This window comes from Felis catus, chromosome B4 (genome assembly GCF_018350175.1).
Source record: "Felis catus isolate Fca126 chromosome B4, F.catus_Fca126_mat1.0, whole genome shotgun sequence".
NCBI classification, from domain to species: Eukaryota; Metazoa; Chordata; class Mammalia; order Carnivora; family Felidae; genus Felis; species Felis catus.
This window is the reverse complement of record NC_058374.1, coordinates 110,283,046-110,305,629: the sequence shown is the minus strand read 5'-3', so window position 1 is coordinate 110,305,629 and position 22,584 is coordinate 110,283,046. Positions and strand designations below refer to the sequence as shown.

Sequence of the window (22,584 nt, the reverse complement as noted above, 5' to 3'; positions counted from 1 at the left end):
AGCTTTTCCCCAATATAGTTGTTTATGCAGGTAGGTGCTTTTGATCTTTGGGAAAGAAAGTTCGGCGTTTTTAGTCTACTACCTTGACCCAAATGTGTCCTTTTTATCATCCAGTAGAATGGACTGTTAGTTCAGGGTAAACAAAGTGATGTGGAATTCAGTATTGGTAGTAATCAATAACGAAACCACTCATAAATTGATTCTGTAATGTGAGAAAAGTTGCTTAAAATTTTCTAACAGGTTAACTAGTCAACTATTTTATAATAAATATTACTGATAGAAATTATCAATCCTCCAAATCCCTTCAATTGGCTAAAGTGCATATAATTAAATTTGTTACAAATAATAAAATGAAGACTTAGTAGCACTGAAAATATCAATAGAGACCTGAGAAATATTGGTGTTAGTAGTAATGTTTGCCCCTGCAAAAAATCACAACAGAAAAGCTAAGGTTAGGAAAAATTTTTATTGTAAAATTTGTGCAGAAAATATTCAATATCTATAAAATAATTTCAATAACATGGACATAAAAAAAAATTAAGGAATTTTATTGCCACTGAATAGAAAGTAGTAATGGGATTAAAATGTCTGAATAGAGTATATTCCCAAAAATTTTTGTGCTATGAAAATTCACCAGTGTTAGTATAATTTTTATTAAAATATTTTCATTTATATACATTGAACCACAATACTTGCTGTCTGAAGCTTTTCTGGTAAAAATTGCAAGATAAAAATGTCCTTATTCTTACAGTTTGCTTTCTTTGCTGCCTCCCCACTTGGACGAAGGTCTAATCCTCAGATACCAGTTCCTAACCTGATTCCTGTCAGAAAGCCTTGTGACTTTGCCTAGACTCCTAATCTCTGTTTCAGTTTATTTCTCCTTAAAATAGAAATGATACTATTTGCATTGCCAATTTCCCAAGATTATTTTGGCAAATGAGACAATATGTGCAAGTCTTTTGTAAGTCATCAAGTCCATACCACTGTATGATATTATATTATTACTAATTAGAAAAAGAGGACAACACATAGAGCAACACTAATACTAAATTTTCTGTCCAGGAATCTAGCAAGAGTATTATTTCAAATTCCACAGTATTGGGCGTTTCTAATTTATGGATGTTTTTATACTCAATGATTTCATGCTGAAATTTCTGTACAATTTTCTCTGTCAACGTACCCCCATGCCTTACATTCCTGTGTTTTTTATGCTGTTATACTTTTCTCCATAGCATTTATTATTATCTGACATACTAGAGATTTACCTATCTATGTGTTTATCTTTTGGACTATAAGCTTTAATGGCAGGAATTCTACCTGTTTATTGTTGTATAACCGCCACCTACAACAGTCCCTAGTCCCTAGCATGTATTAGATGCTCAGTATTTGTTAAATGAATGAAAAATTTTAAATGCAGTCACATTATTCTGAAATCCATCCTAAGTGGCTCTTGGTACACAAACCATGAAAAAAGAACTTCTCCCTACATCTTCTCTTCTCCCCCAGTCAAGAACAGATCTGTGGTGATGTTTGCCTTTGTTATTTTTTTCTTGTGGTTCATTTTTAAATAATTCCAGCCTTGTTTCCCTCAGTCTTCAGAGGCTGGTATCAGAGGGTAAATGCCCAATTCCATGCTGCAGAATTATTTATTTATATACCATTATGCCCAAGCTAATATTTACATTCCTGGAAGTACACAAAATTTCTTGTATATATTTCAGAAAAAAAGTTAATAATTATTAAACATTTACTGAAGTTTTTATGTTTTTTTAAAGGGTAGTTGCTAACTGAATTAAATAAATAAGGTAAAAAATTGGCCAGTATCAAAGAAGATAGTGTTGATAGGGCAACGTATCTTAGATGGGCATTTGACTTTAAACTATGGCTTTTAACTCTTTCAGCCCTGACATTGCCTTTTGTAATAAACAGTGTTTTATAATATCCACATGAAATTTATGGTTAATACAAATTACCTACATGTGTAATTTAAAAAATATCATTATTTTTTAATGATATTTGGGTGGCTCAGTCGGGTAAGCGTCTGACTTCGGCTCAGGTCATGATCTCACGGTTCGTGAGTTTGAGCCCTGTGTCGGGCTCTGTGCTGACAGCTTGGAGCTTGGAGCTGCTTCAGAGTCTGTGTACCCCTCTCTCTCTGCCCCACCCCTGCTTGTGCTCTGTCTCTCTATCTGTCTTTCAAAAATGAATAAACACACAAAAAATTTTTTTTTAAATATTATTATAAATGCCCTAATTGAAATATAAAGGAGAAACAAAATAATTCACAAAAATAATATGTTTCTACATCTGTCATGTTTCAACATGAAGATGCTCTGGCATACTACACTAGAAAACATAATGAAATAGACTTATAGCATTAAGATGAATTCAGAGCTACAAGTGCAAACTGATGGAAATGTATTCAGTGGCATTACTAATGCCATTAACTATTTCTCTTCCGTGCTCAGCACTTACCAGCAGCTAACATACTACAAAATTTTTTTTTCTTGCTTTTTTTCTGTATTTTGCTCCCCTTCCTTGATCTACCCAACCAACATAAATTAGACTATAATGCTTTTTCTCTGATTTTTCTCTGATCAGAGAGTGCTTCTACACTTAATGCCGAGAGTGGTATGGCAGATGATTAGCAGTATATAGCCATCTGTTGGATAAGATTTGAAGAGGCTGTGATGCTAGGAGATTGCTATTTTGGTCAAAATTGGGTTGGTCATTTGTACATACATATTTTTGTTAGAAGCTTACGTTGGTCATGATCATCTTTATTAGAATCTTTACTTAAAGACTTTTAAGTCTGTTGACATTAGTCCAAACTGTTCCCTAGAATTTTACCCGTCAATAATAGAATACAGAACCTTTAAACTGAAGGGCATTTTTGTTAGTAGCTTGGCATCTCTAAAGATTCTAGACATTATATAGCAAAATGAATGTATTCACATATTCCCTAGGAAGTATTGGTTTACCATTGTTCCTGTAAATTGTAATTAGTAAATCTTGAAATTAAAATATTGGTAATTTTCTCCCTCATTATTGTTTACAGAGTGCCAAAGAAGAATTAATTAGGTGGGAAGAAGGTAAAAAATGGCAAACCAAAATAGAAGGAATTAGAAACAAGTTAAAAGAGAAAGAGGGGGAAGTGTATATTCTAACAAAGCAGTTGAATACTTTGAAGGATCTTTTTGCCAAGTGAGTTTAAATTTAACCCTAGTTAATTATTTGTGAAGTCTTTAATTGATCTGGAAGTTACATAGTTTTATTGTATTTGATAGTACATATTTGATGTTATATTTGAGAAATTTCATAGTTTTAATTATGATTTATTATCTGTGATTCACTTTATTTTCTTTAAAATGTGTTTAAAATTATTTTAACAATTTGTAAATGGAGTTTCCTACAATTTTGAAATGTTAGCTCATAGCAAATACAGCAAGATCTAGTTTTGGGGTTTTTTTTATGATGTTGTTTAATTAGTAGTAAGCTTCAGTTTAATAAATTGAACAAGTAAAACAGTGAATTTTATATTTTCATGATGCTATATTGAATCCCACAGGGCTGACAAAGAGAAACTTACTTTGCAGAGGAAACTAAAAACAACTGGCATTACTGTTGATCAGGTTATGGGAGTGCGAGCTTTGGAGTCAGAAAAAGAGTTGGAAGAATTGAAAAAGAGAAATCTTGACTTAGAAAATGACATATCATATATGAGGTAAGCTGTTATGTGAAAATGTGGGACCTATTACAATGAAGAAATACTGGCTGACCTATAAAAACTGATGTAATGAATGTGTATTATTTTATTTAGGCTTGGGTTCTGTTCTCTTTTCCCGTGGGAATTAAGATAGATTCTTTGTATGCCACATAATTTGGATTGTATTCTTGAACTTCTGAATATCATGTTGTGAAACTTTGGATCTTGGTTAAATTCTATGGAAAATGTAGTATTTTTGTTTTCACAGGCAGGCAGTCTTGGATAGGTGCAGGCCCCAAGTTCCCACCTGCTTTCTATGGGCTATGGTTCTAATATCAGTTTTGTTTTCAAAGCCTTTATAGTCTCTTTGGATCCGTCCTGCCTGTGCACCTTCCTGTTGGAAGTCTGGTATACGGGCTGCCTTCCATCCGTTAGTTCAGTTGTGAGTCTTTGCTACTGTAAGATCAGATTCATGCACACACAGCTCAACCTTGAGGCCAGAAGTTCATGAACGACATTATAGGATCCCTTCCTTGAGTTCCTCCCTTTCTGCCATGTCCCTGACACTCTCTGTTTCCCCAGGGCTCCCCCTTTTTGTATTTCAGATGAAATCTGGGGCTCTGGTTACCCTGTTCTACTGTTTACTTTAGCAATTTTGTGTATGTCTGGAGCCAAGCAATAGGAGGGCAGAAAGGGGAATGGGGAGGGAGGGGGCTACTTCCCGTCTACCCCTTTAGTAATCACAACTCTACCAATTTCCTAAATATTTTGACTCCTGTGGGTTCCCATGCAGCCTATGCCACCAGTAGCATGGGATTGCTTGAGGGTTGGAGTACGAGAGAATGGAGAGAACAAAAAAATATTGGGGGGGTGGGATTTTTTCTTGGAGAGTATCGTAAGTGCCCTCTCTCCTTGCTGGAGCTAGAACTCTAAGGCTTCCCTGAAGCTTTCTCCCTCAGTGCTAACACTCACCTTCAGGTTTCAAGCAGTGTTGTGTTCAGCCCAAGACACACTAGAAGCAATGGAAAGGTAAATTGCTGCCGTTTGGTGTGCCTTCAGATTCTGGTATAGTGTCCCACTCTGTAAAATATTTACTTTTCAGAGTTCTCAAATAGCTGTTCCATGCATTTGGGAGAGACAAGATTGGGTGTGTTTACTCCACTCTACCTAGAACCAGACTCCCTCCCTGCCCCCAGTGTCATTTCTTTAGCAAAGCTTTTGAAATTGGTTTCATCATCTCTTTCCAAGCTATGTCTTCTGATAAAATCATGTCTTAACACCCAAAACTGTAATTTTCTGCTTTACTCATTTCTTCTTAGATGAACTTAGATTAGTTTTACAAAATTTGTTGCTTCTCCTTCTAAGTACTTACAAGCAGCCCAGAATCATATTAATGATTATTTTCTAAGTGTGGTACCTGCCTGTTATATTTGGACATGGGGATACTTACTGTTCTTAATTTTTTTTTCATATGAAATTTGTCGCATTGGTTTCCATGTTCTTAAATTTATCATGTTTTTCCTCTCCATTGATCTTCAAAAATTACCATTAGTGTTTCTTTATTAATGCCTGTGATCATGTCTGTATTAATGTAATATGAACTTCTTTAAAGAAGTACCCATGAGTTTCTAGCCTACATTCGATTCCCTTTTTTTCTAAGTCATTGTTTCTTAAATCCTTCAGAATTTTCCTTGATGGAGAAGAAAAAAGTGATTAAGAATTCTTTCTTGCAACATCTATTTTGTAGTTACTGTCTGATCCCAGTAGTGGCTCCTTCTCTTCCTTGTTTTTCTTGATCTAAACATGTGTTCAAAACAATGTTAAACCCTTTTTTTCTCCTTTGCAGTTTTCACAGGATCAAATATTTTCATTTTGAAACCTAATACTTTAAGAGGTTTAATTTGTTTTTTCTAATAATGTGAACCTGTATGGGCTGAAATAATTGGAGAAGATTTGATAGAAGAGATTGAACTGGCGTTCTGTCTCAGTTCAACTGTGAATTTCTAAATTTTATGAATCAAATCTAGATATTAAAGGGAGGAAGGACATTCCAAGAAAGCAGAACCCTAGCAGAGACATGGTGGCAGGGGTGAAACTTTCATGTTGGGTAAGGGCAGATTTTTTTGCCTTACTAAAGGTGGACTCCTGGACAATTAGGTTGAATAGGTATAGTGGGGCCAGATTATGAAGGGCCTTAGGCGACACATGTGAGACTTGGAGTAACAGATTGTTATCTGGCACCACTAAGAGCCTTTTTTATATTGTTGAGCTTTTTGAGAAGTATGTCATGAAATTATTATATAGTGTTTTAAAAATAGTATTTTGATTCATCTTACACAATTCCATATAAATAGATGCATGTTCTTTAAAGATGTTAATGTATTTCTATAAATCTAAATACACTTTTTAACTCATAATTCAAAAGAGCCCTACAGTGAATCCTCTGTAATATATATATAATTAGACTATATAATTAGACTATATATATATAATATATATATGTAATATATATATAATTAGACTATAATCTAAATAGTCATGTCCTAATTTTTATAAAATTTACAAGTTTTCTAGAAATTAAAATAAGTACAATGTTAACAAATACATTATATATTTTCTTTTCTGTATTTTAATACAATAAAGCTGTGGAAAGTTGGCGTTTGAATAGTAAAGAGTCTCTTGTTTTTTATCATAGGACCCGTCAAGCTCTTCCTCGAGATTCTGTCATAGAAGATTTACATTTACAAAATAGATACCTCCAAGAAAAACTACATGTTTTAGAAAAACAGTTTTCAAAGGATGCATATTCTAGACCTTCAGTAAGTGTACATCTTTTTATTTTTCTGTTTTTAATAAAAGTGATATAAACTTTTACCTTTATCTGGCCCAAAACCTTAAGCTTCTTCTTATTAATATTAATGTACTAAATCCAACTTTTATTTTTGCCAGGTACTGATGTATATTAACTTCTTTAATCCTTCTTACATAAGTAGACCTAAGATTCTTAGACTTTGCATAAAACTGTATAAGAAGTTATTATTTTGAGTTTTGCTGTGGCAAGAACATACAATTAAGTAAATTAGAAAAATACAGCATTGTTTCCATTCAAACGTGTGATATATTTCTAGTTTTCCTTTATAAAAAAACATTAATGTAGAATTGTTTGTTGTATATTACCTTAAAGCAATAGTGTGTATATTTTTGTTATTTTTTTCTTCTTTTCATGTTTCTTCTCTTTCTTCTGCTTCAAGCAGAATCTGTTATGTGACACAACTACGCTTTCTACCCTTGCTACCAGTGTTAATAAATATAGGCATAATATTTATCACAAAAAGAGCACTTTCCACAAGAACAAAAAAAAACCCATAATGGTGTTCAGAATTAAAAATGGGAAGGGAATAGATGCCAGTAACAACTTACATCATCAGGTACCTAAAAGTATTCTACGGCATTACAGTAATGAAGAAAGACACACAACAGAAGATATTGTAGATTCTGCAGAGTTAAATAAATCTGAGGCAAGACCAAAAAATAAATCAAGTCCGTTTAGGTCAACTAATGGTACCATGGCAGATGTTAAGTCCAATTTTGAAAATGAACCAGATCCTGAAATTGAGAAAATTAATCAAGACTATCATGAAAATAATAAACAGGAACATGAAAACAAGGAAGAGAATGAGCTAGGCAAGAATGTGAAAGGAAAGGGACACACAGCTGAAGATGTGAGTCACGACCACCACATGGATCCAGAAGGATCTGCCGGAGAAGACCGTGATTGTGCCACAGTTGCTGCTGCACTGACTGAGAGTGCTGAGGAGGAAGCACAGGCAAATTCTGAAACCGATGTACCAGTCCAGCCAAGAAATGAAGTGTCCCAGGTTTGAGTCCATGGCAGTCCTGTGTTTGTTTCTTATAGCAAGTGGTATACAGTATGTGGTGCAAATGGAAATCAATTGCGTGGGATTTGTAAAAAAAATATTAACTATTCATGAAGAGTGTATTAAGCTCTAATTGATGAGTTCCTATAAAAATTAATGGTTATGCATTTCTTATTGATTTTAGTACTCACTGTTTTACCACTGGTACTCACTTAAAAAGTGTTAGGTAACAGGATAACAAAAACCAGGCTCTTTAGAGGTGTGCATTTTGCCTTAGAAATTTCTAACTCAAGGTGCTCTGAAATCTCATCACAAACTTTTATTACAGTGAATAATATCAGTAAAAATGTGTTAGGATACTGTGTGACATTATTTGGTCATCTTTTTGCCACATATTTTATAACATACTTTTTTATAATGAATAAAGAGAGTTTGCATGTGTTGCTGTGTATGTTGTATTAGGCTCGATGCTGAGGTATAATTTTCACATATTTGCAGAGTATTGTTTCTGTTTGACATGGGAAGCTTGGAGCATGAGTATTATCTCTAGTGATGCAGAACCAGGATCTAAACACAGGTCTAACTTCACAGTTGATGATCTCTCCATGTACACACTACTTTTGGTCAGTTTACAATGCAGTACAGACTAAGACATGTTTGTCTCCACTTGAAATCAAATAGAATATATCTTTTTTTTTCCCCTTATCCTTTCCACCTAGATATGCCAGTCACCTAAGTCCTAAACACATCAATAAAAACAAACATTGAAATCTTAAGAGAAAATAGGGGGGGTTGCCTGGGTGGCTCAGTTGGTTAAGCATCCGACTCTTGATTTCTGCTTAGGTCATGATCTCATGTTTCATGGGATCGAGCCCTGCATCAGGCTCCACACTAACAGTGTGGAGCCTGTTTGGGATTCTCTCTCTCCCTCTCTCTCTCTGCCCCTCCCCCACTTGCTCAAAATAAATAAACATTTAAAAAAATAAAAATAAAGGTTAAGAAAACATGGATGAAAGTGACTTAATTCTTATTTCATATCTTTATCCAAGTTCATAATGCTTCTCTTTTTTCCCTTGATAATAAGTAACTGTAAAATTGAGGCTCCCACTGTGTGTTTCTTAACTCCCATCCACTAAGAATTTGGTTTCTAGCACTGTATTCCTTTCAACAGGATTCCTCTTCCATAAAAGAATTGGAAATCTCATAAAATTCATTATGCAAGAATTATATTACTTTTACACAATACAGAGTTTCATTAGAATTTGTTTTCCAGAAATTGGACGATTTCAACTAATACTTTTTGTTTTTTGAGAATTGTGGGGAAAAAACGATCTGTATGTACTTACATAATTGCATCCATGTTTTAGGAGAATGTGTTAAAAAAAAATCCTCATGTGAGATCATCAGATAGAATTACTCTCTTCTGCGGTTGATAATTAGCAAATATTATGTCTGTCAATCAGTGGTACCCGTAAGTGTTTATCACTTGTTAAATCGCTACCACAGACAGAAGAGATGAAGTGAGGGTGACAGAAGAGCTCCGGGACAGGGCATTCATTACAGATTTCCATGTCTGAAGAGGCCTTAAAAATTACCCCATCTTGTGCCTTCATTTGTAAGATGCAGAAACTGAGGACCTTGCAGGTGGCATGCTTTGCCTAGTGTTAGCTTAATAGTAGCAGAATCAGAATGGATACTTGGGTTATTTGACAGAGAATGAGCATAAGCACGGACATATTCCTGTGGTACAGACATTAACAAATATGTCTGTCTTTTGCACACAAAGAGATGCACACACATTCCTTTGAACAAAGACAAGTCAGGTTGGACACAGGCAGTGTTTCTGCCAGGGTTCTGCGCCCTCACGTCAGAATCAAATAGCCTAGAGTTTCTTTACTTTTCTATATTCTATGTTTTAATGTCTTTAATTTCTTTTGCTTTTATTACCCAAGGGTAAATATATCGGAATATGAAGTATTTAACCTACTGCTAATTTAAAAGCTATTATAGAGCCATGGATATATTTGTATAACACTGCATTTTTTAAACTATAATGTCTTTGGAGTTATTGACTTGATAGCCCATCAAACCACAGAGAGAGAATGGGATGGGGGAGGAAAAACTAAAGCTATGCTGAATACTTGCACAAAATGTTTCATATGATGCTCATAACAATCATAGGAGGTGGGTGGTTTTCTACCCCCTTTATAGAAAAAAAGAAATCAAGCACATATTTCTCTTTCAAATGACCTGTAGTTTAGAATGAGAATAATGAACATAAATAATAGCCCAAGGTAGATTCGTGCCAAGAGAAATGCAATATAGTGTTACTGGATTTCAGAGGAGGAAGTTGTTACTTTTGCACTTAAGGAATGAAGAAGAGCTTTCTGAAAGAGGAAAGAATTAAGGCACTTCTTTTTGGAGGCTCGTGTGTTAGTTTGCTAGGGCTATTGAAACAAAGCACCACAGATTTGGTGACCTGACAAATTTATTCTCACAGTTCTGGAAGCCATTAGTCCAAAATCAAGGTATTGGCAGGGTTGATGACTCCTTTAACCTGTGAGGGAAGAATCTGTTCCAGGCCATTCTCCTTGGCTTGTAGATGGCCAGTTGTGCCCTCTTTACATTATCTTCTTTCTGTGCATATCTCTGTATCAAAATTTCCCTTTTTCATAAGAACACTACTCATACCGGGTTAGGGCCAACCCTAATGACCCTAACTTGAGTACCTCTGGAAAAGCCCTATATCCAAACAAGGTCACATTCTGAGGTACTGGGATTAGGACTTCAACGTATGAATTTTGGGGTGGGGTAGGATTTAGGGCATAATATAAACCATAACAAATAATAGTCATATTTTACTTTTGGACAGGAAAAATTAGCACAAATTAGTCTTAGAAGAGCATACATGTAGACATTATATGTGCGGATGTTTTTAAGACATACTTCACTGTGCTGTCTATATTAAACTGTATTACCTTTTCTCCTGCAGTTTTTATATTCTGACTTCTTTAGGGTCATTTTTTTTTTTAGAGTTCTCTAATTTTTCATATTTTTTGAGGGAAAGTGTACCATTTTAGGTTTTCTTATCCAATATGTCCTATATAACTTTTATTACTAACATTTAAAAATATTCCTAACTTTATTTTCCTGAAGACTTCAGGAATAGAGTCAGATGAACACTGTCAAAGAGAACAAGAGCTTCAGAGGGAAAACTTAAAGCTGTCATCTGAAAATATTGAACTAAAATTTCAGCTTGAACAAGCAAATAAAGATTTGCCAAGATTAAAGGTAAATTTAATGTTCTTTAGTTAAGAAATCTAATACCTGAAAACCTTTTCTCCCTCTTTGTATTAGTTTATGAAGATGCCGGAAACTCATATTCATAAAATATTATGGTAGTGGTATATTTTCTACATTTGTTCATGTAACAATTATTTATTGAAAGCCTACTTTGTTGTCAGGTACTCTTCTAGGTGCTGGGAAACAGCAATCAAAATATTTCTTGCACACATAGAATTTATATTCTAGTGCGAAAGGCTGATAATAAGTAATATGCAGTATGTCAGCTGATGTTAATTTGATGTTAAGTGGTAAGGAGAAAAGCATGGTTGGTGTGAAAGGTGTGTGTGGTGGGGGGAGGGTTGGTTGGGACTGTATGGAATTGCTATTTAAAATAGGTAATTAAGAAGGCTTTCTTAATAAAATATTTTATCAGAGAGCTAGGGCGGGAGGTTAAGAAGTGGGTCATACAAATACTGGAAAGAGAGTTCCAGACAACAGAAATAGCAACTTCAAAGTCCTGAGGCCAAGTGGATGGTTGGTATATTTCAAAAACAATTATCACTCTTAATTAGGATATTTCTTTAAAAAAAATTAAGTCTTTAAGCTTAAATAATTAGGATAATTATCTCTTTTAGGAATTTTGTTTTGATGTTATAAGAAGTTTATCTTTGGTTTTCCAAATCTCATCCTATTTATGGGAATCCCTTTTTCTTTTTGCTGGCTAATTGTTTCAGTTCTGTTTTCTAACCTGGAATACTAGCAGTCTGTTAATTCCACTGGTAATGATATAATTATGTCCTGCTTCTAGAACACTTATTTTTACATTATTAGAACCCATACTATTATATCAGCTGTTGCTCTCTACCATCTGGATAAGGATCTATATATGTCATTTATGGGGTGGTTAAAATCAGAATTCTAAAACTGGAAGGGTGCCTGGGTGGCTCAGTCAGTTAAGTGTCCTACTCTTGATTTTGGCTCAGGTCATGATCTCACGGTTTGTGAGTTTGAGCCCCGCATGGGTTCTGCACTGACCACGGGCGCCTGCTTGGGATTCTTTCTCTCCCTCTCTCTGCCTCTCCTCCACTTGCATGCACATGCACATACACTCTCTCTCAAAATAAATAAACATTTACAAAAAAACTACATTTATATAAAGGCAGTAATGTGGAAAATATTTCTTGAAATTTACATATAAAATATTCTTGTATCACTGCACTTCAACATATGTCTTAGTTCAAAGTCCTTATTGCTGTAGAGACCTTGTTCACATAGGCTATATAGTTGAAGAAATTGATAGTTCAAATGAATTGTTTTCCCTTTCAGTGGCTATAGCTATGTTAAACTGTTATGTGTTTGCTTTAATCTTTCAGAATCAAGTAAGAGATTTGAAGGAAATGTGTGAATTTCTTAAGAAAGAAAAAGCAGAAGTTGAGCGGAAACTTGGCCATGTTAGAGGGGTGAGTGTGTGAGAATATGACATATATTTGTGTTGATTTCAGCAGTGATAAGCTGGAAATGAAAAACAAAAAAAGTTTGGATACATCAAAACAGTAGTGATATACCTTTACTTACCTGTAGTCTTGGTTTTTATTCTGCAGATCTACAATGTAAAACATCATTAAGCTTTTCTTTGTGTTTCAAATTAATGTATTTTAACATTAAGAAGCTGTAACATGTCACATATAACAAGCATTTTATTTCAACTGGACACCACATCATCTTTTTTCATTGCATTTCCCTTCACACCTTGAAAACCTTTAACTTCTAGGAATCTTCCTTCTGTTCATTAAGGTAACTACTCACTGCTCCTTGGTCCAATTCTAACATTTTGTGACTATTTTTTTTATGATTTCCATGGCAACTTCTTAGTATAATGCTCTGTAAATGTTTCCTGGGTTTTTTTATTCTTAGGTTTTTCTTCTAATGTTATTTTGTATTCATTTTTTACAATGAATAAATGCTGTTTTTGAGGCCCAGGCCAAAGATTTAAACCCCTGTTGTTTTCATGTTAGCAAGGGACACAGATAGAAGCAATCAATTTTAAAACTTATTCAAGTAATAACATTAAATATGTGACAGATTTGGTGAAAATACTGAGTTGTTATTAGAAAAAAGTATTCAGGGGGCGCCTGGGTGGCGCAGTCGGTTAAGCGTCCGACTTCAGCCAGGTCACGATCTCGCGGTCCGTGAGTTCGAGCCCCGCGTCAGGCTCTGGGCTGATGGCTCGGAGCCTGGAGCCTGTTTCCGATTCTGTGTCTCCCTCTCTCTCTGCCCCTCCCCCATTCATGCTCTGTCTCTCTCTGTCCCAAAAATAAATAAACGTTAAAAAAAAAAAAATTTAAAAAAAAAAAAAAAAGAAAAAAGTATTCAGAACAAATATCTAGCTTGACAGGAACATTCATTTCATAAATAAAAACCTGGGGGTACCTGGGTGGCTCAGTTGGTTAAGAATCCGACTTCCACTCAGGCCATGATCTCACAATTTATGAGTTTGAGCCCCCTGTCGGGCTCTGTGCTGACAGCTCAGAGCCTGGAGCCTGCTTCAGATTCTGTGTCTCCCTCTCTATCTGCCCCTCCCCTGCTCATGCTCTCTCTCCCTCTCTCTTTCTCTCTTCCCAAAGGTAAATAAACATTAATAATTTTTTTAAATGGGTTAATTTGATTTTTAATTATGATAGTATGTATTAAAATTATGTATTGTAAGGTTATTCATTATATAGTGTGAATACTGACTAAAATGCAAAAAAAAATAAGCAGATTATTTTACTCAACTATTTATTTTATTTTAAAGCATAAGCAGTTGAACTTCCTAATTGGTGACCTATCTCTGTTGATAACTCTACACTAGGTTTTTTTAATTGCAGATGTCTCTTGTATTTATACTGGACAGAAACTGAATTTCTTAATCAGTGGCCATTGTTAGAAAATCACCTCTATTCTGCAATTCAAATTTGGTAACTCATGAGCTCTTTAATGACACAACTCTTCCTTTGTGGTTTTTTTTTTTTTTTTCCCCATGTAAAAAGAATTCTGGTATACTGGAAAGAACATTAGCTAAATCGAGTATTTAGGTTCTTAGCTTTATTCATTTGGAACAGACATCAAATTTAGAGTATTTAAGCTGTTACTCATTAGCTACATGACTAGGAATATCAAATTCTCTGAGTCTTGATTTGCTTGTATGTAAAGTAAGAATTATAATTCCTATTGCATAGGGTTATTGTAATGATAAATTGAATACAAGTTTTGGCTTCAAATGTTAGGAATCAGAAATGAATGTAATAATGAGTGTGTTATGTTGTTGGTGTTTGATATCATACTCTTTCAAATATTTGATTGAATAAAAAGTTAATATATTCTTTTGTAGTCTGGTAGAAGTGGAAAGACAATTCCAGAACTAGAAAAAACCATTGGTTTAATGAAAAAAGTAGTTGAAAAAGTCCAAAGGGAAAATGAACAGTTGAAAAAAGCATCAGGAGTACTGACCAGTGAAAAAATGGCTAATATTGAGCTGGAAAATGAAAAGTTGAAGGTAATATATTGTCAAGTTGGCTAAAATACAGTGTATACAGTGTGCTCTTGTTTTGTGGTAGATTCCCATGATTCATCGCTTATACAACACCCAGTGCTTATCCCCACAAGTGCCTTCCTCAGTGCTCATCACCCATTTTCCCCTCTCCCCCTCTTCCCCCTCCCATCAACCATTTGTTCTCTGTATTTAAGAGTCTCTTATGGTTGCCTCCCTCCCTCTCTGTAACTGTTTTTTTACTTCCCTTCCACCATGGCCTTCTGTTAAGTTTCTCAATGTGATAATTTGCATGGAATGTTTTCACCATTATAATTTCCATTTTCTGTTAAATTTTTTAAATGTTTATTCATTCTTGGGGGCGGGGGGGGGGTGGGGCTGAGAGGGAGGAAGACACAGAATCCAAAGCAGGCTCCAGGCTCTGAGCTGTCAGCACAGAGCCCGACGCGGGGCTTGAACTCACAGACCCCGAGATCATGACCTGAGCCGAAGTCAGACGCCCAACTGACTGAGCCACTCAGGCACCCCAACATAATTTCCATGTTTTAAAGAAAATTTTTAAATATATTCCTGCTATTTAAAACGGTTTTAAGAGATGCAGTAACTGTTTTACATATACAGAAAAACCTGTCGGAGACAAGGCCAAGAGAAATTAGAGTAGCTCCACTCGGGCATTTTATTATTTCAAGACCAATGGTTCTCACTCTGGCATTCTCACTCACTAGTGTCTATTTTCAAATATGCAGGTGCCTAAGCCCCCAAGCCTGACATTGATTAGATTCTTTTGGGGTGGGTCCTACCATAGGTGTTGTGATTTTAAGTCATCAGCTCATTCTAATGTGTAGCCAAGGTTGGGAACCTCTGCTCTAGATGACCAGTATGAAAGGGAAAACTTTAATTCTATCAAAAATAATCTCTAAAACTGTTATGGATTAAGTTTTACGAGTTTATAGGATCGTCTTTTATTTCCTTATTCCGATAATGTATAATTTATCTTTTACTAGGCTGAATTAGAAAAACTTAAAGTTCATCTTGGACGTCAGTTGAGCATGCACTATGAATCCAAGACCAAAGGCACAGAGAAAATTGTTGCTGAAAATGAAAGACTTCGTAAAGAACTTAAAAAAGTATGACTTTCTTTACTAACTATAATTACTTTTTTATCTTAAGTAATATATCTTTGAAAAAGTGAATGAAAAATTTGATGAGAATGTCTATTCAAAGTAGATATTCAGAGACTTAGGAATTGTATCTTTTTGGCTGCCATCCTTTCACTATGAGGAACATTGAAAATACAAAAATTAAGAAGCAGTATAATGTAGAAGCCACATGTCTGGGAGTCAAATCCTAGCTCTATTACTAACTGGCTGTGGAAACAAGGACAAGCTACCAGCCCCTCTCTAATGCTCAATTTCCTCGTCTATGAAGTTGGGAATCATAAATATCTCTTTCACAGAGCTGCTGTGGGACTTAAGTGAGTTAATATTTGTGCACATGGCCTAGAACAATGATTGGTATAGAGTAAGGAATATATGAAACGGTTATGTTAAATAGTAAGATCCCTTTCTATTTAAGTCGTAAAATATATTCCTTGCCCCAGACAACTAGGTGTTGTTATTTATATGGATGATTCAGTGAATAAACTGAAATTGAGATTTTTAAACTGGTTACAATAGTATCTGAATATATTGTGAGGCCGTAGTGGTAGTGTGCTTTGCATGGATGTTTACTAGTGGAAATAATTTATGGTACTTACACATAGTTTGTGCTCATAGTTAGGTCTCTCAAATATTGGTCAAAACAAAACCTCTTTTAAGTGTGTTAAGACATTATCCCATTATTCTATAAATACTATGACAAATGTAAAGTAACCAAATGACAAATTTATTGTTTTTATTTTTTTTAATGTTTTTTTTATTTTTGAGAGAGAGAGAGAGAGAGAGAGAGAGAGAGAGAGAGAGAAAGCACGAGTGGGGGAGGAGCCAAGAGCGAGGGAGACACAGAATCTGAAGCAGGTCCAGGCTCTGAGCCATCAGCCCAGAGCCTGATTTGGAGCTCAACTCACAAAACATGAGATCATGACCTGAGCCAAAGTCGATGCTTAACTGACTGAGCCACACAGACACACCAAAAATGACAAACTTAAAGCAACTGCTAGAGTAAAATACTTGCAAATGTATTTTTTTAATGTTTATTTATTGTGAGAAAGAGTACAGGTGCATGAGTGCGAGAGGGGCAGAGAGAGAGAGGGAGAGAGAGAATCACAAGCAGGCTTTGCACTGAAAGTGGGGCTCGATCTTAACAAATCGTGAGCTCGTGACCTGAGCCAAAATCAAGAGTTGGACGCTTAAGTGACGAGCTACCCCATGTGCCCACAAATGTATTTTTCTAACCTGGTTTACATCATCTGTTGTTCTAATTATTATGATCATACTGCTGTTTTAGAGTAAAGGAAACATTGGATTTTTATTAGAATTTTAACCAGCGTTTAGAGCTCCAGGTTACTTTTGTTTTCTAATTTGTGGTGGTAATTTTGAATATATTGCATCTATGAGAACAGTATTGTTTTGTCATCATGTACTAATTAGCCTTTAATGATAGGAGACTGAAGCTGCAGAGAAATTGCGGATAGCTAAGAATAATTTAGAGATATTAAATGAGAAGATGACAGTTCAACTAGAAGAGACTGGCAAGAGATTACAGCTGGCAGAAAGTAGAGGTCCACAGCTTGAAGGTGCTGACAGCAAGAGCTGGAAATCAATTGTTGTTACAAGGTAGGAACAAATAATTTATCATTTGCACAAAGTTTAATCAGTTCCAATGCTGCCTTTATTGTTTCAAAAGAATAGGACACCACTCTGATTAATTTAGTTCTTTCCTGATGAACTATTTGGTTGTTTGCTTTAATAGGATACTTTTGGCAGTGCTAGGACAGAAGAAAAAAGTGTTTTTTTCTTCCTTCAAACATTTAATGAATGTGGGTGGCAGGATATGGACACACTGGGGCTGGGGCTGGGCTGAGGGTGTTGGAGCTGGGTCCTTGGTTCCTAACACAGTACTGAGAGCGCTCAGAATCCACTCCCCCGCTTCCCAGTTCTCTCTTAACTCTGTGAGAAGGCTAGTGCGAGGGGGTAAAAGGAAATAATGTGTGACAGGTAGCAGGGAAAAGGGGTCTCTTTTGTCTGCTTGGACCCCAGCTGAGGTGCTCAACCACCGACTCTATCCAGTAGAGTTCTTGGTTGGTCCTTTATTTCCTTCTACAGTCACACGTAGACTCAGAAGGGATTTTGAGTTACTTTGAGATTTTTTAGGCAGATAATATACTCAGTACATACTACATGCCACACACTCTGCTTCACGTTAGATGTATCTCTAAAAGGCCGACTTTGTCTGGTTCCTGTGGAACCAGGTGGTTTCCATGACTTTGGAATACCTAATTCTCACTGTGACCTTAAATAAATTACATCTCTTCTGTGAGTTCAAGTTTTGTTGTTTTTTTTTGATCTATAGAGATGGTCGTCTGTCTTTCCTTTTCTGAAAAGGGTTCTGTGAAGCTACAGAAAAGATTATTAATGTGAAAAGGGTTTATAAGCATTTGAGAGGGGTGATACTTAACCATAATTGAAGAGGACTTTGCCTTCAGTAAACTCCTGAAAAAGTTATGTAAATTATGTAGAATCCACTTGACAGAGTTAAGGCTAATCCTGTCTGATCCTTGACCTCAAGAACCTCCCTAAATTCAAAAGAAAAAAAAAAACAAAACTTGTTTAAGATCTGCAGCTGCGGGGCGCCTGGGTGGCACAGTCGGTTAAGCGTCCGACTTCAGCCAGGTCACGATCTCGCGGTCCATGGGTTCGAGCCCCGCGTCAGGCTCTGGGCTGATGGCTCAGAGCCTGGAGCCTGTTTCCGATTCTGTGTCTCCCTCTCTCTCTCTGCCCCTCCCCCGTTCATGCTCTGTCTCTCTCTGTCCCCAAAATAAATAAACGTTGAAAAAAAAAATTAAAAAAAAAAAAAAAAAAGATCTGCAGCTGGGATTATACACCCACCTCAGTAAAGTGTTTAGAGATCTCTTCTGGGACCCTTGACACATTAGATCTCTTCCATGCTGCAGTCTTCATAGATGTTCTATTTACTCAACAGACCAATGCCATCTGTTGTCATCAGTCCTTATACTGACTGCTAAGACAGGCCGGGTGATGCCACAGCTATTATATATGGGGTGATCAGAGATTGGGTGGCACTTGAGCAGAGAATTGAATGAAGAGAAGGAGTAAGTTTCTGGTATTTCATCCCTTCGGTGGAGTCTGTCAGGTTAAGAACACTCCTCTCTGATCATGGTTTCTCAGATTTACCAAAAACTATTTGAGGGGCGCCTGGGTGGCTCAGTCGGTTAAGTGTCTGACTTTGGCTCAGGTCATGATCTCACGGTTAGTGAGTTCAAGCCTCACGTTGGGCTCTGTGCTGACAGCTCAGAGCCTGGAGCTTGCTTCAGATTCTGTGTCTCATTCTCTCTGCCCCTCCCAACTTGTGCTCTGTCTCTCAAAAATAAATAAATGTAAAAAACAAAAACAAAACCATTTGAATGTATTGAAATAATAATTTCTGTTCCTTGTAATGTCCTTACCTGATTTTGTTGCCAAAGCATTCTTTTTCTTTTCTGTGGGAAACTTTGAATATTATAAGCATTGTCTCCCTTTAAGGTGGTATGATATGTTTTTAAAATCATTTTGGCTCAATGTTTTAAAATTTCCTTTTGGAGTCTAGAGTTTTTTAAACTATTGGTCATTTCTTTAAAGGCTACAGATCTATTCAGATTTTGTCATATGCCATTTTCTCACCCATGCTTTTGCATATTTTTCCTCTCCCAATAGTGTCCTTTTGGTTTTGCTCTACCTGGGTACCTTTTTTTGTATGCTTCTATGCAGGTATACATAATAGATGTATGAACTGCTTAGTTTGTGATCTTTAAGTGTATTTCTGAGACTACCCAATAATACAGAATTTGATAATCTGATGAATTGCAGTTTTTTGGTTTGTGACTGAAAAAAAAAAAAAACTAATTGTAATCTTTTTGCTAGTGATCAAACAGGCTCCATCCTTGTTTATAACCTCGGGAAACACCTAAATCCTCTATTTTAATTGGCTTGTTAATTAGGGGTACTTATCCCTTGTTGTCACCTAATGCTAAGTAAATATGCAGCAGTAAAAGATTTGAATAGAAGAAGCAGTGTAAGATACTCTGTTATTTTTAGTGCAATGACTTGAACTGGCTTTTAAATCAATGAATTATTTCCATGTCTACACTATTTTTTCTTTACTTTTAGAATGTATGAAACCAAGCTGAAAGAATTGGAAACTGACATTGCCAAAAAAACGCAAAACCTTACTGATCTTAAACAGCTTGTAAAACAAGCAACAGAGAGGGAGCAAAAAGCTAAGAAATACACTGAAGACCTTGAGCAACAAGCAAGTAATTTTTCTTTATGAGAAAATAATGCATTTCATCTCAAGCCACTTCTTGGCATTATCTTATGTATATAAAAATGAACTCTTGGGGCAACTGGGTGGCTCAGTTGGTTAAGTGCCTGACTTCATCTCAGGTCATGGTCTTGCAGTTCGTGAATTCAAGCCCTGCATGGAGCTTCTGCTGTCGGTGCAGAGCCCGGCTTCAGATCCTCTGTTCCCCCTTCTCCCTGCCCCTCGCCTGCTCAAGCTCTCTCAAAAATAAGCATTTAAAAAAAATTTTTTTTTTAATTTTTTTTTTCAACGTTTATTTATTTTTGGGACAGAGAGAGACAGAGCATGAACGGGGGAGGGGCAGAGAGAGAGGGAGACACAGAATCAGAAACAGGCTCCAGGCTCTGAGCCATCAGCCCAGAGCCTGACGTGGGGCTCGAACTCACGGACCGCGAGATCGTGACCTGGCTGAAGTCGGACGCTTAACCGACTGCGCCACCCAGGCACCCCCTTAAAAAAAAATTTTTTTTAATGGAACTCTTAATTCCTCCCCTAGAAGGCCCCTCTTAAGTGAATGGCACCACCACTCAACCATTTGTTTAAGCCAAAAGCCTTAGATTATCAATTCCTTCTTTCGCACCCCATCTTTGTCATTAAATAACATCAGCTCTTATTTTCAAAATAGATCTCAAATTTGATGTCTCCACACCTCCAACACTGTCAGTCTAAGCTATTCTCTCACATGTGAACTGTTACAATTTCCTAACTGGCCTCCCTGCTTCCACTCTTGCCTTGTTTCACTTTGTCCCTATTCCTGATCTCTTCTCCACATAGCTGAAGAGTCAGCCATTTAAGTATAAAGAAAATCCTAGCACCCTGTCCTCAGAGTCTTCTGGTGGTTCCCCATTACTCCAGAGTAAAATTCTAAAGTACTCTGCATAGCCTATAAGGACCTATGTGGTCCGGCATCTGGTTTCCTTTCTAGCCTCATCTTTGCTTTCCCTCATTCACACTGACCTTCGAGTCCTCTGAATTGGCCAAACTCAAGCTTTGGGATCTTGCACTTGTTTGCCTCTGTACCGAAATATTTTCATAGCCCCCTAGGTCTCTGATAAAACAGAGGCTCCTCAGACCTTCCTTAGCCCTTCATCTACCTTCCATGGCTCTCCATCCTCTTACCCTGAGTTATTCTTCTTGATAGTCCTTCCTTCCTCTGGCACATTACTATATCCTCAGTGCCTGGGCAAGCAGTACTCAGTAATTATTGAATGATTAGTGAATAGAACACCATAGATAAGTGCTCATATGTGCTTTTGGAAAACCCCATATTCAAGATGCTTTACTGCAAATATGTATCGTTCTAAAACTCTAGTTCCACATCAAACTTTGCTCTCTTTTTATTGTGCCCAAAGATTGAGATTCTCAAACATGTTCCTGAAGGTGCTGAGACAGAGCAGAGCCTTCAACGGGCGCTTCAAGTTCTAAGGTACATTATCTGTTCATATGACTACCATTTAAAAAAAAAAATCTTTTGATATAACCAGGTTCGCTATATCTAGAGATTAGGATTTTTCAAACTTGATGCCTAACAGGCTTATCAGTCTTATTTCATCCTTCTAATGCCAATTACTCTTTTACGTAATAGATGCTGAAAAAAAACAAAACAGGGTCAACCAGATCCTAATTTGCCCAGAGGCAAATATTAATTAATGAAAAAAAAATGATTTACTTTCCGGATTCTGTGTGGAATACTCCCATGAGGTTCCTCCAACAGGAAAACTCTTAAAAATGATATCAGATCAGACTTTACAAAACATAAAGAATTTTCATTTTCTGACCTCAGTTTGAGAATGGTAGCATTACAGTAGTGAGAGTAAATGAATAAATGTTTACCTTTATAACTATCAGCAAGTTATAAGCAATGCACATCACACAGTTTATAAGAAATACTTGTATTTTATGAAGAAATGTCTGGTTTTTGTTATTGTTTTAATACATAATCATTGTGTTCTAGATTAGCTAATAGACAGCTGGAAAAAGAAAAGGCAGAATTAATCCATCAGTTAGAAGTTAACAAAGACCAAAGTGGAGCTGAAAGCACCATATCTGGTAAAGTATTTTATAACATACTTATAGCATGTGTGCTAACCCAAGTGTTTTTTTTTTTTTTTTTAATTTTTTTTTTTTTTCAACGTTTATTTATTTTTGGGACAGAGACAGAGCATGAATGGGGGAGGGGCAGAGAGAGAGGGAGACACAGAATCGGAAACAGGCTCCAGGCTCTGAGCCATCAGCCCAGAGCCCGACACGGGGCTCGAACTCACGGACCGCGAGATCGTGACCTGGCTGAAGCCGGACGCTTAACCGACTGCGCCACCCAGGTGCCCCCTAACCCAAGTGTTTTAATTAGGGTTTGCCTTTTTTATTCAGATTTTTGATGACTGTCTTCGTATAAAGTCAAATCGCTGGAACAGGTTTTTAGAGCTCTTTGCTTCTTGCAACAATAATGTTCCTATTGAGTCCTTTAAGTTGTTTATAATATTGAGTAGCAGGTGCTCAAGTGTTTTTCTCTTTGTGTTCCATATGGTGTTAACATTTAATCATGATACAATGCTAAGCAATGAATACTAGGTCTCTTGATTCCATTTTCTAAGTATAGGCCCTTTTAAACCCTCTGAATGTTATCTTCTAAATGTTGTCATCTTATTAACTTAACTACATATAGTAAA

The 22,584-nt window shown here is 36.3% G+C and overlaps 1 protein-coding gene across 7 annotated transcripts in view; it reads left to right on the top strand.

The window, feature by feature from the left end:
• Nucleotides 1-22,584, top strand: part of CEP290 (centrosomal protein 290) — a 93,190-nt gene that overhangs the window by 65,433 nt on the left and 5,173 nt on the right. For 2 of the 7 annotated variants that reach the window (XM_023256244.2, XM_023256243.2), the window contains 12 exons: nucleotides 3,059-3,204; nucleotides 3,569-3,724; nucleotides 6,402-6,525; nucleotides 6,961-7,584; nucleotides 10,741-10,875; nucleotides 12,243-12,329; nucleotides 14,240-14,404; nucleotides 15,403-15,525; nucleotides 17,000-17,172; nucleotides 19,723-19,864; nucleotides 21,268-21,341; nucleotides 21,870-21,964. In XM_023256244.2, the coding sequence (XP_023112012.2) occupies nucleotides 3,059-3,204; nucleotides 3,569-3,724; nucleotides 6,402-6,525; nucleotides 6,961-7,584; nucleotides 10,741-10,875; nucleotides 12,243-12,329; nucleotides 14,240-14,404; nucleotides 15,403-15,525; nucleotides 17,000-17,172; nucleotides 19,723-19,864; nucleotides 21,268-21,341; nucleotides 21,870-21,964 (2,044 nt within the window). 7 annotated transcript variants of the gene reach the window in all.